This window comes from Vidua macroura, chromosome 1, assembly GCF_024509145.1.
Source record: "Vidua macroura isolate BioBank_ID:100142 chromosome 1, ASM2450914v1, whole genome shotgun sequence".
Lineage (NCBI taxonomy): Eukaryota > Metazoa > Chordata > Aves > Passeriformes > Viduidae > Vidua > Vidua macroura.
In genome coordinates, this window is record NC_071571.1 from 84,061,090 (window position 1) to 84,076,651 (window position 15,562).

General features: G+C 53.1%; 1 protein-coding gene across 4 annotated transcripts; it reads left to right on the plus strand.

The window, feature by feature from the left end:
- Positions 1-85: 85 nt before the first annotated feature.
- Positions 86-13,467, plus strand: LOC128820683 (myosin-6). 4 transcript variants are annotated; one of them, XM_054001535.1, is made up of 38 exons: positions 86-286; positions 791-934; positions 1,505-1,661; positions 1,827-1,854; positions 1,951-2,059; positions 2,141-2,233; positions 2,355-2,418; positions 2,918-3,016; positions 3,158-3,261; positions 3,922-4,060; positions 4,146-4,414; positions 4,612-4,782; positions 4,920-5,229; positions 5,334-5,407; positions 5,546-5,633; positions 5,718-5,835; positions 5,917-6,040; positions 6,239-6,375; positions 6,465-6,591; positions 6,700-6,828; positions 6,917-7,159; positions 7,393-7,569; positions 7,670-7,815; positions 7,893-7,983; positions 8,248-8,637; positions 8,727-8,853; positions 8,956-9,074; positions 9,478-9,674; positions 9,852-10,035; positions 10,111-10,276; positions 10,355-10,479; positions 10,561-10,869; positions 10,948-11,151; positions 11,355-11,480; positions 11,584-11,859; positions 12,320-12,415; positions 13,143-13,277; positions 13,359-13,467. In XM_054001535.1, the coding sequence occupies exons 1-38, from the start codon at positions 86-88 to the stop codon at positions 13,377-13,379; spliced, it is 5,817 nt and encodes a 1,938-aa protein (XP_053857510.1). In that variant the 3' UTR covers positions 13,380-13,467. The 4 variants fall into 4 exon arrangements, with proteins under 4 accessions (XP_053857510.1, XP_053857575.1, XP_053857624.1 ...); XM_054001600.1 differs by having other exon boundaries at positions 13,362-13,467; XM_054001649.1 differs by having other exon boundaries at positions 5,346-5,407.
- Positions 13,468-15,562: the final 2,095 nt, after the last annotated feature.

Here is a 15,562-nt window from a genome sequence, read left to right on the forward strand (position 1 = left end):
GGCCAACGGAACAAGGGGCGAGACCCTGTGGCCGCAGCCTCACAGCCCCCCAGGTGATGCAGGGTCCCTGTCTGTGTGGGGCAGGATGGCGGACGCAGTGCTGGCAGCGCTGGGGGCGGCAGCCCCCTTCCTGAGGCCAGGGGAGCGGGAGCGGCTGGCAGCGCAGACCAGACCCTTCGACCCCCGTAGCGAGTGCTTCGTCCCCCACCCCCGGGAGGAGTTTGTTCGGGGACGGGTGATGGGGCGGCAAGGAGGGGAAGCCACCGTCCAGACTGAGCTGGGAGAGGTGGGCAACTGGGGGATTGGGGGGTGAGAGGAGGGGGGCAAGGGGCCATATGGGGCAAAGGATTAATGGGGGTGAGAGGGTAATGGAGCGAGGGGTTAAGGTTGGGAAGGGTTGATGGCAAGTGGGGGCATAGGGGGTGACTGGTGGGGGAAAAAAGAGGGGGTTGGGTATCATGGGGGATGAGAGGTTGGTGGGAAGTAGGGGGGTGAAGAGTTAAGGAGGGAGGGATTAATGGGATTAAATTAATGGGGGAGGGGTTAAGGGGGGAGGGGGGTTGAAGGTTTGCGGGGGAGCAAATGGAGGAGGGGGAAACCAGGCTGATAGTGGTGGGGGCCCTGACCCATTGTAGTCTCATAACCAATGGGGGGTACTCCTCAAACCATAGGAGACCCCTCTCAACCATGGAAGAAATCCTACCACTGGAGCACCCCCTACCCCACGAGGCACCCCCTAAGCCATGGACATCTCCCAACACCCATCCCCATGTCTCCCCATTCCCCCCAGACGGTGACGGTGAAGGAAGCTGACATTCACCAGCAGAACCCCCCCAAATTTGACAAGATTGAGGACATGGCGATGCTGACCTTCCTCCATGAGCCTGCTGTCCTCTACAACCTCAAGGAGCGCTATGCCTCTTGGTTGATCTATGTGAGCCTTCCCACAAGCCCCTGGAGCATCTGGGAAGTAGGCGAGGCCTTCCTCACAGCCTGTGGGGTGGATGGAAACTAGTGACCCTTCCCTAAAGCTCTTTGGGATACCTAGTACCAGATGGGGCTTCCAGAGAATTTATGGGCCACCTAAAACCTGGTGTGGCTTTTTCACAGACTTTGGGACACCTAGAATCTGGTGGCCCTTCTCCAGCTCCCTTGGGCCACCCAGACCCAAGATATCCCATTTCTAGAATGCCTCAGCCATCAACATCAGAGATGTTGCATCCCCTGCCCCCTTTGGCCCCCCAGATCCAAGATGTCACTTCAATAGCCCTCTTGATAGGACATAATATGTCCCATCCCCAGACCCCTTGGGCCACTGACACAAGATCTCTGCATGTTGTGGGCCATCCAGACCCAAGATAATCCAGACCCTTCTTGAGCCCCTTTTCAGACAACCAAGATCAGGACATCCTGTCACCACATCCCTTGGGCCACGTAGACCTAGGATGTTCCCAACTGGTGCGGTGGCACCTCCTAGTTCTTACCCACCTGCCTTTTTCACTAGACCTACTCAGGGCTCTTCTGTGTGACTGTCAACCCCTATAAGTGGTTGCCCGTCTACAATGCTGAGGTGGTGGCTGCCTACCGGGGAAAGAAGCGGAGTGAAGCTCCACCCCACATCTTCTCCATCTCTGACAATGCCTACCAGAACATGCTGACAGGTAAGGGTGTTCTGTGAGGACCTCAAACTAGCAGACTCCACTCCAAAAAATGGCTCCTGACTTAGAACTTGTTCTCCCCTGGGAGGATGGAGAACTTCAGCCTCAACCCCAAGACCCCAAGTACGTTTCCCAACTTCATCCCACCTGACTCTCTTTTCTTGGCAGACCGAGAGAACCAGTCCATCCTCATCACGTAAGGCCCTGCTTTGTCCAGCCCTGCCCCATAGCAGTGGAGTGGGATGAAGGACCCACCAGGCGGTTATCCAATATCTCACTGTTGCCCCCCCAGCGGAGAATCCGGGGCGGGGAAGACAGTCAACACCAAGAGGGTCATCCAATACTTTGCCAGCATTGCTGCCATTGGCGACCGCAAGAAGGAGGTGACCAATAGCAGCAAGGTGAGTTCCTCAGTCCATGTACCCTTGGCAGAGAGTGTACCCCAGTGGTATCCACACACCGCACTGTCCCACCCCACCCAGGGCACCCTGGAGGACCAGATCATCCAGGCCAACCCTGCCTTGGAGGCCTTCGGCAATGCCAAGACCCTCCGCAATGACAACTCCTCCCGATTTGTGAGTGATGGGGGTGGGTTGTATGAGGAAGGGTCTGTGGGAAAGTTTGGGGACAGGGTCTAGGGTGTGAGATTAGCTGCATGAAGGCAGCCACCTCCACCTCCTGCCACTGCTTTCCCAGGGGAAGTTCATCCGGATCCATTTTGGGGCCACCGGGAAGTTGGCATCAGCTGACATTGAGACCTGTGAGTATGTTGAAAGCCGAGTGAGAGGATGTCTTGTAGTTCATTATCCATCCATCCATGGACTTATCTATCCATGGATTTATTCATCCATCCTAGGATTCACCCATGTATGGACTCCTCCATCCACCCATGATCATCCATCCACCTAGGAACTCCATTCATCCATACATACCTCCCTTCCTCCCGCCATCCAGTCACCTCTTCATCTCCATCTCCTTATCCCACCATTGACCTGACCCTCCATCTCCAATTCTTTGTCCCTCCATCTCCTTGCCTGCCTCCCCTTCACTCATGTCCATCCCTTCATCTGTCTTCATGGGTGATGGATCCATCATCACATCCCACTACCCATTTGACCTTCCATTTTCCTCTCTTCCTCCCTCCATCTCCTCATCCTACTATCCAGATACCCCTCCTTTTCCATCTCCTCATCCTACCATCCATCTCTCCATATCTCCTCACCCCAACCTCCCTCCTCCTCTCTCCATACCCACCTCAGACCTCCTGGAGAAATCTCGTGTAATTTTCCAACTGAAGGCTGAGAGGAACTACCACATCTTTTACCAGATCCTCTCCAATAAGAAGCCAGAGCTGCTGGGTGAGTAGGGTGCTTGACCTTGAATCTTCCATTTCCTCTTCTCCAATTCTCTGCTCCTTCCTGGGGCTATTGAGGATGATTTGGGGCTGTTTAGCTAGTGCAAATCTCAGTTTTTCTCTCTATCCTGGGCCCACGGAACAGAGATGCTTCTAATCACGAACAACCCCTATGACTACAGTTATGTCTCCCAAGGAGAGGTGACTGTGGCATCCATTGATGACTCTGAAGAACTGTTGGCAACCGACGTAAGTGGTGGGGTGGGCAGGTGGACATCCCCATGATGAATTGAAGGTGAAGTGCCAGGTGGATGGTTGAGCTAGTAGAAGATGGATGGGTGGAGGAGAGGAGGAACATAAGGATAAGAGGTGGAGCATAGGAAGGGTGGAAGATGGTGGGTTGGTGTAGTGGGATGAGGTGGAGTGAGGGACAGAAGGTAGGACAGGAGGCAGGGGGTGGAGGAGGTTGTGGGTAGAGATAAAAACAAGTTGAGGAGTACTTAGGTGGACAGATGTGTCCATGGGTGAACAAGTCTTCAGACAGATGGATGAGTCTACGGATGTGTGGATGGAGTTAACGGTGAATGCATGAGTCCATGGATGGATGGATGGATGGATGAATTCATGGTTAGAAGAGTCCATGGATAGGTAAATGGATGGATATACTCCTCAGATGGATGGATGGATCCATGGATGGATGGACAGACAGTTACATGGATATATGAGTCCTCAGATGGATGGATGGATGGGTGAATCAATAATGGGTGAATCCATGGGTAGATGAGTCTGCAGATGGATGGAGGAGTTGATGAGCTGGAAGGGCAGAGAGACATAAATGGTGGCCAGCAGAGAGCCATGACCACAGCTGGTGGCAACGCCCTCTCCCACCCACCTCCACCTATCACCCAGAGCGCTTTTGATGTCCTGGGCTTCACGGCTGAGGAGAAGGCTGGTGTCTACAAGCTGACGGGCGCCATCATGCACTTTGGCAACATGAAGTTCAAGCAGAAGCAACGGGAAGAGCAGGCAGAACCAGATGGTACTGAAGGTGAGTGGGTACGGGATGACATAGGTCTTGGGGCCACCAGATAAGGTGGAATCTGACAGCATGTCTTTTTCTTGATGCTCTGCAGATGCTGACAAGTCAGCCTACTTGATGGGGCTGAACTCAGCTGATCTTCTCAAGGGGTTGTGTCACCCCCGGGTGAAGGTGGGCAATGAATATGTCACCAAGGGGCAGAATGTCCAGCAGGTGTACTACTCAATTGGGGCCTTGGCCAAGGCTGTATATGAGAAGATGTTCAACTGGATGGTGGTGAGGATCAACAACTCCCTGGACACCAAGCAGCCAAGACAGTACTTCATCGGTGTGCTGGACATTGCTGGATTTGAGATCTTTGATGTGAGGACTGAGGGGGTGGCAGGGTATTTGTCCTCTTGGAGGTTGGGTTGATCCTCTTGATACTTCATTGATACTACTGAGCATTCTGTTGACCCATTTGGGGCTTAGGCTCACCTATGAATTTTATTGGGCATTCTGTTGACCTTGTTAGGTGTTGAGTTGATTCAGTTAACTTCATCTCCTCTCTCCTATCCCAGTTCAACAGCTTCGAGCAGCTCTGCATCAACTTCACCAATGAGAAGCTGCAGCAGTTTTTCAACCATCACATGTTTGTGCTGGAGCAGGAGGAATACAAGAAGGAGGGCATTGAATGGGAGTTCATTGACTTTGGCATGGACCTCCAGGCCTGCATTGACCTCATTGAAAAGGTACCACCTCCCCCAGGGTCTCGTGGGGGCTGAAAGGACTTTGGGGGAAGGGCCCTTTCAGCTGGAGCCTGCCAAGGGCCCCAAAGTTGGTTAGCTGGGTTGTACTTGGTGTCCTCCACCACAACTTTTCTTCCTAGCCCATGGGGATCATGTCCATCCTGGAGGAGGAGTGCATGTTTCCCAAAGCCTCGGACATGACCTTCAAGGCCAAGCTCTTTGATAATCACTTGGGCAAGTCAGCCAACTTTGGGAAGCCACGCAATGTCAAGGGGAAGCCAGAGGCACATTTCTCTCTTGTCCACTATGCTGGCACAGTGGACTACAACATCATCGGGTGGCTGGAGAAGAACAAGGACCCTCTCAATGAGACAGTGGTGGGGCTCTACCAGAAATCAGCCCTGAAGCTCTTGGCCAACCTCTTCTCCAACTATGCTGGGGCAGATGCTGGTGGGTGAATGGATGATGGGGTGATGGAGGGATGAGTTGATGGAGAAGACTACTGTCCACTAGTCACCCTCTTTCCTGTGTTACCCTACCCCTCTTCTCTGCAGGTGGTGATGGAGGGAAGGGGAAAGGAGCCAAAAAGAAAGGTTCCTCCTTTCAGACTGTCTCAGCACTGCATCGGGTGAGGGACCTACATAGTGGACCCAGTTTGGGGCAGTGGGAGGACAACCTCCTGAGCGGTGGATCAGCCGCTTCAGTCCCACAGACCCTCTCTTGCTCTCTCATTAGTCAGATTCTTCTCTCCTCCCTCCCTCTACAGGAGAACCTCAACAAGCTGATGGCCAACCTCAAGACCACTCACCCTCATTTTGTCCGCTGCATCATCCCCAATGAGCGGAAGGAGCCGGGTGAGCAAAGGGCAGGGCTGAGGGCAGAGGAAAGGGTGGTAGATGTGGCCTGTGGCTGACACCACCCCTCTAACCCACTGCCAGGTGTGATGGACAACCCCCTGGTAATGCATCAGCTGCGCTGCAACGGGGTGCTAGAGGGCATCCGCATCTGCCGCAAGGGCTTCCCCAATCGCATCCTCTATGGGGACTTCCGACAGCGGTAGGCAGAAAGATATGGGGACGTGGTAGACAATGCGACTGGGGCTGACCTCAGGGTTTTCATGTCCTCTCTGGTCACCAGATACCGCATCCTGAACCCTGCTGCCATCCCTGAGGGTCAGTTCATTGACAGCCGCAAGGGGGCTGAAAAGCTTCTGGGATCCATTGACATTGACCACAACCAGTACAAATTTGGACACACCAAGGTAAGGGCACATGGTGTCTCCATGGTCCTACCACCTATGGGGTCATGTGGACCCCATGGTCTCACCACTGATGTGTTCGTCTGCTTATCCACCCCATCATCCATTGCTTCATTCCCCCAACAACCCATCAACCCATCCATCTGTCCACAAACTCTTCCCAACCAATTCACCCTCTCATTTGCCTCCTTCCGCCATCAGGTCTTCTTCAAGGCTGGGCTGCTGGGACTTTTGGAGGAGATGCGGGATGAGCGCCTCTCCCGCATCATTACCCGCATTCAGGCTCAGGCCCGAGGGCAGCTCATGCGCATTGAGTTCAAGAAGATCCTGGAGCGCCGGTGAGAGGGGAAGGGTCTTTCACCTTGAGAAGGGATGTCTGGTGGGTCACCAGATTTGTGGTGTAGTGGCATCTGTGTCACTATTCTAGGGACTCACTGCTGGTGATCCAGTGGAACATCAGGGCCTTTATGGGGGTGAAGAATTGGCCTTGGATGAAGCTCTATTTCAAGATCAAGCCCTTGTTGAAGAGTGCTGAGACAGAGAAGGAGATGCAGGTGGGAGGAGGTGATGAGACGAGCAGCTTGGGATTCAGAATGGGTTAGGTGGGGTTGATGGATGGAGGGGATTTGATGCGGCTACTGGTCTCCTGGGCTTTGCTTTAGAACATGAAGGAAGAATTTGGGCGACTGAAGGAGGCTCTGGAGAAGTCGGAGACCCGGCGCAAGGAGCTGGAGGAGAAGATGGTCTCCATGCTGCAGGAGAAGAATGACCTTCAGCTCCAAGTGCAGGCCGTGAGTGAGACTGCCCCAAAAAAGCATGTCAGGGGGGTGACCAGCAGCCCTCCAGGGCCAACCTACTTCATCTACCACTCCAATACAGGAGCAGGACAATCTCAATGATGCTGAGGAGCGCTGTGACCAGCTGATCAAGAACAAGATCCAGTTGGAGGCCAAGGTGAAGGAGCTGACAGAGCGACTGGAGGATGAGGAAGAGATGAACGCAGAGCTGACAGCTAGGAAGAGGAAGCTGGAGGATGAGTGTTCAGAGCTGAAAAAGGATATTGATGATCTAGAGCTGACTCTGGCCAAGGTGGAGAAGGAGAAACATGCCACTGAGAACAAGGTGAGGGTGGAGAGAGGCCTTGACCTTAAGTTGTGGGGAGTTGGGTCAACACAACCTGGTTGTGTAGGGTTGAGGAGATCCAAAGCGAGTTGATCTGGGCTCCAGGAAGACTCAACATCCTTTGGGTTCTCTACCACTGCAATTGCCTCATTGGCCAAGGACAACAGCAGCATTACCCAGCTTTGCCCTACCTCTGGTACCAAGCTGGAGGCCTAGTGTTTCTCCTCCTTCAGGTCAAGAACCTCACAGAGGAGATGGCTGGGCTGGATGAAACCATTGCCAAGCTAACGAAGGAAAAGAAGGCCCTGCAAGAATCTCACCAGCAGACACTGGATGACCTGCAAGCAGAGGAAGACAAAGTCAACACCCTGACAAAGGCCAAACTCAAGATGGAACAGCAAGTGGATGACGTGAGTGTGGTCTGGTCCTACTATGATAGTGCTAAGGAGCTTTCTGGGGCAGATATGATGGAAAACTGAGGTTTCCCACCATTTCCATGTTTCCACACAGCTTGAAGGCTCCCTGGAACAGGAGAAGAAGGTCCGGATGGACCTGGAACGGGCCAAAAGGAAGCTGGAAGGCGACTTGAAGCTGACCCAGGAGAACATCATGGACCTGGAGAATGACAAGCAGCAGCTGGAGGAGAAGCTCAAGAAGTAAAGATGGTCCTCTTTCCCCAGTATAAACTGGGGGCAAAGGCAGGGACCTCACTGCTAACTGCTTTCATTTGCAGGAAAGAGTTTGAGATCAACCAGCAGAACAGCAAGGTTGAGGATGAGCAGGCTCTGGCTCTGCAGCTCCAGAAGAAGCTGAAAGAGCTGCAGGTGAGGGATCTATTCTCTGCTTATTTGGGCTGGACTGGAGAGCCTTTGGCTGTTTGGGTTGAAGTGAAGAGTCTTTATCTGGTTAGGCTGAGTGTAGGAGTTTCCAGCTGGTTTACAAATGTTCAGATGTCTGGCATGAGCAGAAGAGTTTTCAGCTTATTGGGGTGAGTTGGGTTGAAAAGTCACCACCTCGATTAGTTGAGTTGAGTGGAGGAGTTGGGTGGAGCCAAGTCTGCTGACAGCAGGTCCATCCCTGGAGCACAGGCGCGAATTGAGGAGCTGGAAGAGGAGTTGGAAGCAGAGCGGACAGGCAGAGCCAAGGTGGAGAAGCTGCGCTCAGACCTGTCACGAGAGCTGGAGGAGATCAGTGAGCGGTTGGAGGAGGCAGGTGGTGTCACTTCAGTGCAGATCGAGCTCAACAAGAAGAGGGAGGCAGAGTTCCAGAAGATGCGGCGGGACCTGGAAGAGGCCACGCTGCAGCATGAGGCCACGGCTGCTGCGCTGCGCAAGAAGCACGCCGACAGCGTGGCCGAGCTCAGCGAGCAGATTGACAACTTACAGCGCGTCAAGCAGAAACTGGAGAAGGAGAAGAGTGAGCTCAAGCTGGAGCTGGATGACCTCAGCTCCAACATGGAGCAACTGATAAAGGCCAAGGTAGAAGGAGGCCAAGGGGGACATCTTATCTCCACCATGGGCATCATTCTCCTTCTTCATTCCTTCCCTCCATTCTTTCTTCCTCCAAGGTGGGCATGGAGAAGATCTCTCGCACCATGGAGGACCAGGCAGCTGAACACCGGGCCAAGCTGGAGGAGACACAACGAGTCCTCAATGACACCAGCACCCAACGGGCCAAGCTCCAGACTGAGAATGGTGCGAACCCTAACCCACCATACCCCTCACCCCACATCCTCAGCCCCTGCCCCACATCTTCAATCCCTGCCACACACTTGAAAACCTGCCCTACCTCTGCAGGAGAGCTGTCCCGCCAGCTGGAGGAAAAGGAGGCCCTTGTCTCTCAATTAACTAGGGGCAAGCAGTCATACACCCAGCAGATGGAGGACTTGAAGAGGCAGCTGGAGGAGGAGATGAAGGTGAGGTTTGTGGGATGACTGATAGCATCTCCAGGAGGGCCACAAGACAAGGTGTCCTTTACCCACATGGTGGTAGCACCAAATGGGAGTCAAGTTCATTCCAGTTCAGTGGGGTGGTTGCATCTAAGAGTGGTTGAGTTGGGTTGCATTGGTCTAAGAGCTGAGAGGTAGGGCTGAGCAGGTCAGTTCTGAAGAAGCTGGATTGGTCTATGGGCAGTTGGGTGGCACTGGACGAGACTAGAGGGTTTATGGGCCAGACTAGAGATAGATTGCTCTGGGTCTAGATGTGCTGAATTTGGTTGGGATGATCTAGAGAAGGTTTGGTTGAGAAATACTAGTGCTTACTGAGTTTGAGGACCTACACATAGGTCAAGTTCACCTACTTCTTGCCTCTCCCTCCCAGGCTAAGAATGCACTGGCCCATGCCCTCCAGTCAGCCCGGCATGACTGCGACCTTCTGAGGGAGCAGTATGAGGAGGAGACAGAGGCCAAGGCTGAGCTCCAGCGCTCACTCTCCAAGGCCAACTCTGAGGTGGCACAGTGGAGGACCAAGTATGAGACAGATGCCATCCAGCGCACTGAGGAACTGGAGGAAGCCAAGTGAGTCATCTCCCCATGAAAGGAAGCCTCTATGAGGCTACCCTTCCACTGTAGAAGAATCTGGAGAAGGTATAGAGATCTGGAGATGGTAGAAATCCAGAGCCTCAGATAATAAACAGGTAGAATAAGTTTTGAGTAGTCCATGGGCCACCACAGCCAGGTTTTCTCCCATGGCAGGAAGAAGCTGGCCCAGCGGCTGCAGGAGGCTGAGGAGGCAGTGGAGGCAGTCAATGCCAAGTGTTCCTCCCTGGAGAAGACCAAACACCGGCTGCAAAATGAGATTGAGGACCTGATGGCAGATGTGGAGCGATCAAATGCAGCAGCTGCTGCGTTGGACAAGAAGCAGAGAAACTTTGATAAGGTAGGAGGACACAGTGATGAGACAGGAGCAGATGGGAAACACGGGGACAGAGGGTAACCCTTTGCTTTGCTCCAGATCTTGTCTGAGTGGAAACAGAAGTTTGAAGAGTCACAGATGGAGCTGGAGGCATCGCAGAAAGAGGCCAGGTCCCTCAGCACCGAGCTCTTCAAGCTGAAGAATGCCTATGAGGAGTCACTTGAACACCTGGAGACCTTCAAAAGGGAGAACAAGAACCTCCAAGGTAAGACCGGGGTATTTCCCCTGCCCATCTTGTTCTCCACTACTTTCCGCCAAGTCTGATGAGATCTTATCCAAGCAGAAGAGATCTCGGACCTGACGGAGCAGCTGGGTGGTAGCCACAAGACCATCCATGAATTGGAGAAGGTCCGGAAGCAGCTGGATGCTGAGAAACTGGAGCTCCAAGCTGCACTGGAAGAGGCTGAGGTGAGCCAAATCACATTTCCATGAGTCCCATGTTGTCCTAGTCTTCTCTGTGACTCTCTAATTGCTCTCTGTCTTCACCAGGCCTCTCTGGAGCATGAGGAAGGAAAGATCCTGAGGGCCCAACTGGAGTTCAACCAGGTCAAGGCAGACTATGAGCGCAAGCTGGCCGAGAAGGATGAGGAGATGGAGCAGGCCAAGCGCAACCACCTGCGGGTGGTGGACTCACTGCAGACCTCTCTGGATGCTGAGACCCGGAGCCGCAATGAGGCCCTGAGGCTGAAGAAGAAGATGGAGGGTGACCTCAATGAGATGGAGATTCAGCTCAGCCATGCCAACCGCGTGGCTGCTGAAGCTCAGTCCCACCTGAAAGGAGCCCAGGCTCACCTCAAGGTGGGATTACCCACCTATAAGGAGGTCTTCCTAACCCCCTGAGCTGCTGTCTGATGTCCATTCTAATTATCCCAATAGGATACCCAACTGCAGCTGGATGATGTGGTAAGAGCCAATGAAGACCTGAAGGAGAATATTGCCATTGTGGAGAGGAGAAACAACCTCCTCCAGTCTGAGCTGGAGGAGATGCAGGCAGTGGTGGAACAGACTGAGAGGGCTCGCAAGTTGGCCGAGCAGGAGCTGATTGAGGCCAGCGAGAGGGTCCAGCTTCTCCACTCACAGGTGAGACATCACATATCTTCAAGGACAGAGGTCACCTCCATCCATGGTGTGGGCTTCTAATGGGTTGAGTTATCACAATCTCCAGATCCTTTATGTCTGCAAAGTTGGCAGGGAGTAGGGGGGCATTAAGTACTGGGGGGGTTGAAGAAGGATGGGTCAGCAGTTCAAGAGACACCTCCTGAGATCCTCTCCTCTAACTCCAGAACACCAGCCTCATCAACCAGAAGAAGAAGATGGAGGCTGACATCTCCCAGCTGCAGACAGAGGTGGAAGAGGCCATCCAGGAGTGCAGGAATGCTGAGGAGAAAGCCAAGAAAGCCATCACTGATGTGAGTGCCATGGTGGGACCTACATCTAGGACACCTTCCACTGGAGGATGATGGCGAGCATGCTTTGGTCCTCCTTCTCTGCTTTGCTTCTCTCCTTGGACAGGCGGCCATGATGGCAGAGGAGCTGAAGAAGGAGCAGGATACAAGCGCCCATCTGGAGCGGATGAAGAAGAACATGGAGCAGACCATCAAGGACCTGCAGATGAGGTTGGATGAGGCTGAGCAGTTGGCCCTCAAAGGGGGCAAGAAGCAGCTGCAGAAGCTGGAGGCTCGTGTGCGGGAGCTGGAGAATGAGCTGGAAGCTGAGCAGAAGCGCAATGCTGAGAGCATTAAGGGTCTCCGCAAGTCCGAGCGTCGCGTCAAGGAGCTCAGCTACCAGGTCGGGCTCCTGGGCTGGCCCAGGTCAATTCCTGCCAGGTCAATTCCAGGTCAATGCCCCTTGGCCATAGGGCCTTATGCCTCATGCTGTACATGACCTAGAACATGGCTGATCTGCTGGCCAGAGAGACATTGTCTAGATTTGATACTAGACCACCCGCTGCATGTATGTCTGCTACTGTAGTGGGATCCAGAATATTGTCTGTGTCATGAGTCACCCAGGCCACCTTTCGGTGTCCCAGCATCCATGGGGTCTTTGCATGATCCAGAACCTCAGATGGGACCTCATTGGGGCAAGCAGACATCCTACCTCCTGTTCCCACAGCTGAGGCCACCCACAGATCTAGAGAGGTTCCACTCCCCAAGAACGTCATTAACTGTCTCCTGACCCTTGCAGCTTGGGTGGTTATTCCAAGCGCAGGAAGGGTCAGGTCCTGATCCACGTGTGTCTCACCCTACAGACGGAGGAGGACCGTAAAAATATGGTCCGGCTCCAAGACCTCGTGGATAAGCTCCAGCTAAAGGTCAAAGCCTACAAGCGACAGGCAGAGGAGGCGGTGAGCATTAGGCGGGCAGCCATGGGACCACGCCCCAGGAGGGGACAGCATGGGTTTAGGATGTGGGAGAGGATGTGGGGAGTAACAGGTGACCTTGAGATGAGGTGGTCAAGGGGTGGGGTGTCAGGGGTGAGGAGGGTGGGTTGGTGGTGGGATTGAGAGATGATGATTGGATGTTGGAAGGAAGGAAGGAAGGAAGGAAGGAAGGAAGGAAGGAAGGAAGGAAGGAAGGAAGGAAGGAAGGAAGGAAGGAAGGAAGGAAGGAAGGAAGGAAGGAAGGAAGGAAGGAAGGAAGGAAGGAAGGAAGGAAGGAAGGAAGGAAGGAAGGAAGGAAGGAAGGAAGGAAGGAAGGAAGGAAGGAAGGAAGGAAGGAAGGAAGGAAGGAAGGAAGGAAGGAAGGAAGGAAGGAAGGAAGGAAGGAAGGAAGGAAGGAAGGAAGGAAGGAAGGAAGGAAGGAAGGAAGGAAGGAAGGAAGGAAGGAAGGAAGGAAGGAAGGAAGGAAGGAAGGAAGGAAGACTTAGAGTTTATGTGGGTGGAAGATTGGATGGATGGATGGATCATTGAGTAGATGGTTAGGTGGTTTGAAAATGGGATGTGTGAAGAAACAGGTGTTTCTATTGTAGGCCAGATGGAGCAATAAAATAGTCAGATGTATGGAGAGCAGATGGGGTGGCAGGAAGCCAGACAGAGCTGTGTGGGAGCCTCACTGGTGTCCCTGCCCCCTCAGGAGGAACAGGCCAACACCAACCTGGCCAAGTTCCGCAAGGCGCAGCACGAGCTGGATGAGGCAGAGGAGCGTGCCGACATTGCTGAGTCCCAGGTCAACAAGCTGCGGGCCAAGAGCCGCGACATTGGAGCCAAGGTGGGACTTTCCCCTGCCCACAGGTGCCTCATGGGCCACCCCATGGCTGCCCCACAACAGCCCCTTTTTCTCCTCTATCAGAAGGGACTCAATGAAGAGTGACGATCCGGATCCCCAAGTATTCTACCTGAACTCGCAGCTGTCCCGTTTAGACTTCCAAGTGCCCAACTCCCCCTAGCCCCCCAAGCTTGGAAAGCCAATAAAAACCATTGAGCAGCAACAATTTGTGTGGGCTTGGATTTGTGTTGGGAGGGTGGGGTTATCCCATTGTATGGCACCTGTAATATGGATGGAGCCCATAAAAGTTTCTAGCAAATCTGAAATTTATGAAGAAGATATTTATAGGATGTGGAAAAAGGGACAGGCCATGTGGGAGTATTATAGGAGCATTGTCAGAGTGCTCAGGGATGCAGCAAGGAAGGCCAATGTCACCTTGGAATTGGCAAGGGATAACAAGGACAACAAGAAGGGCTTCTACAGGTGTATCAGCAGCAAAAGGAAGATTAGGGAAAATATGAGGCCACTGCTGAATCAGATGAGAGAGCACCTCTGTGGAGAAGGACCTAGGAGTCTTGGTGGATAACAAGTTGACTGTGAGCTGGCAGTGTCCTTGGGGCCAGGAGGGCCAATAGTGTCCTGAGTGCATTGGGAAGTATGTGACCAGCAGGTTGAAGGAGATGATCCTGCCCCTCTGTTCGGTCATAGTGAGGCCATATCTGCTGTGGTTCCAGTTCTGGGCTACTCAGCACAAGAAAGAGAAGGAGTTACTGGAGAGCGTCCAGGAGTCCATGAAAATGATCTGGAGCATCTCTCCAGGGAAAGAGACTGAGAGAGCTGGGCCTAAGTCTAGAGAAAACTCAGAGGGGATCTCATCAATGCATCTCAAAGGCAGGTGTCCAGAGGATAGTGCCAGACTTCTCAGTGGTGCCCAGAGACAGGACAAGAAGCAATGGCTATAAACTAAAACACAAGAAGTTCCACCTCAACATGAGGAAGAACTTCTTTACATTGAGGGTGGCAGAGCACAGGAACAGGCTGCCCAGGAAGACTGTGGAGTCTCCCTGTCTGCAGACATTCAAAACCCAACTGGACATGTTCCTGTGTAAATTTTCTAGGTGACCCTGCCTTGGCAGGGGGGTTAGACTGGATGATCTTCTGAAGTTCCTTCCAACCCTAAAATTTTTGTGGATTGCCAACCCATGTGGACCTGGTGCACCCCACAGGATGTTGCAGCCCACCCCACAGTGCAATATGATTTCACCCATGAGGTGTACCTTGACCTCAAACTGCCTTACAGGGTATCTCAACCTGCCTCACACCAATTCATATCTGTGTGTGGGAAGAGATTTGCCTGGGGGCACACACAGGACTAAGAAGGGAGGGTCCCCAGGAGGTGGGGGGCAGCATCTGGTACCTCCACATGTAGCACAGAGCCTGGGTGAGTCCTTCAGGGACCTGGTTCCTGAACTTGCAGCTTGTGCTGCTTCTGGCCTCAGTGTTCCCCTAGCCACAAACTGCTCTGTCCCACTACCCACCATGTTCCATTTCCCTACATGACCCACTGTCCTTCTGTCCCAAATGCTTTCATCTGTCTGGCCTCTCCATTGATTGTTCCACCATCCCTTGCCTCAACAGCCCTGTCTCCTCCAACTTGCTACCCTCCACTTCTCACTGTCCCTCCATCTCCTCCATGGGCCATTGTCCCACTGTATCCCACCATCCCTATATGTTCTCTACTACTCCATTTCCTCTATGTCCCTACACATCCCGCAATCTCTACGTCCCACTATCTGTCCATCCTCTCCACATTCCAACACCTTCATGACTCATCATCCTCCCAGTCCACCACCTCTCTGGCCCTCCATCTCCTCTATGTCTCACTATATCCTCCATGTTCCATCACCCCACCATTTTCTTCACATCCCTCCATCCCTCCACGTTCTCCCACTATATCCAATCATCCTTCCATGTTGTCCAGGTCCCAGACATGGAAAGATGAAGAAGCAGAATTGGTGGATAAAGTGGCTTGCCAGCTCCAGGAACACAAAGAAGATCTCAGATGAGGGTATTTTAAGGACCCAAAAGAATACCAGTAGACTTTCAGTATATGGACCGGCCAGAAAGCAAAAATTAAATATTACAAAATGGAAAATGCCATGGAAAAAAGGATGGATTTTGGCCTCCTTTCAGCTCGGATGGAGCTTCCCAGTAGGGACAAGGTCCGGGCGAGCGGTCGCAGTGGGAGAGCGTCCTCCCCTCTTTGGGAGGAAGGCGCCCGGCACGGC

What these genes read in the sequence shown, in the direction of transcription:
- LOC128820683 (XM_054001535.1), top strand. Translation starts at nt 86, where the DNA reads ATGGCGGACGCAGTGCTGGCAGCGCTGGGGGCGGCAGCCCCCTTCCTG. An exon ending in AGGTGACCAATAGCAGCAAG is followed by an intron (nt 2,060 to 2,140) that starts GTGAGTTCCTCA and finishes CACCCCACCCAG; the next exon opens with GGCACCCTGGAGGACCAGAT. An exon ending in AAGAACTGTTGGCAACCGAC is followed by an intron (nt 3,262 to 3,921) that starts GTAAGTGGTGGG and finishes CCTATCACCCAG; the next exon opens with AGCGCTTTTGATGTCCTGGG.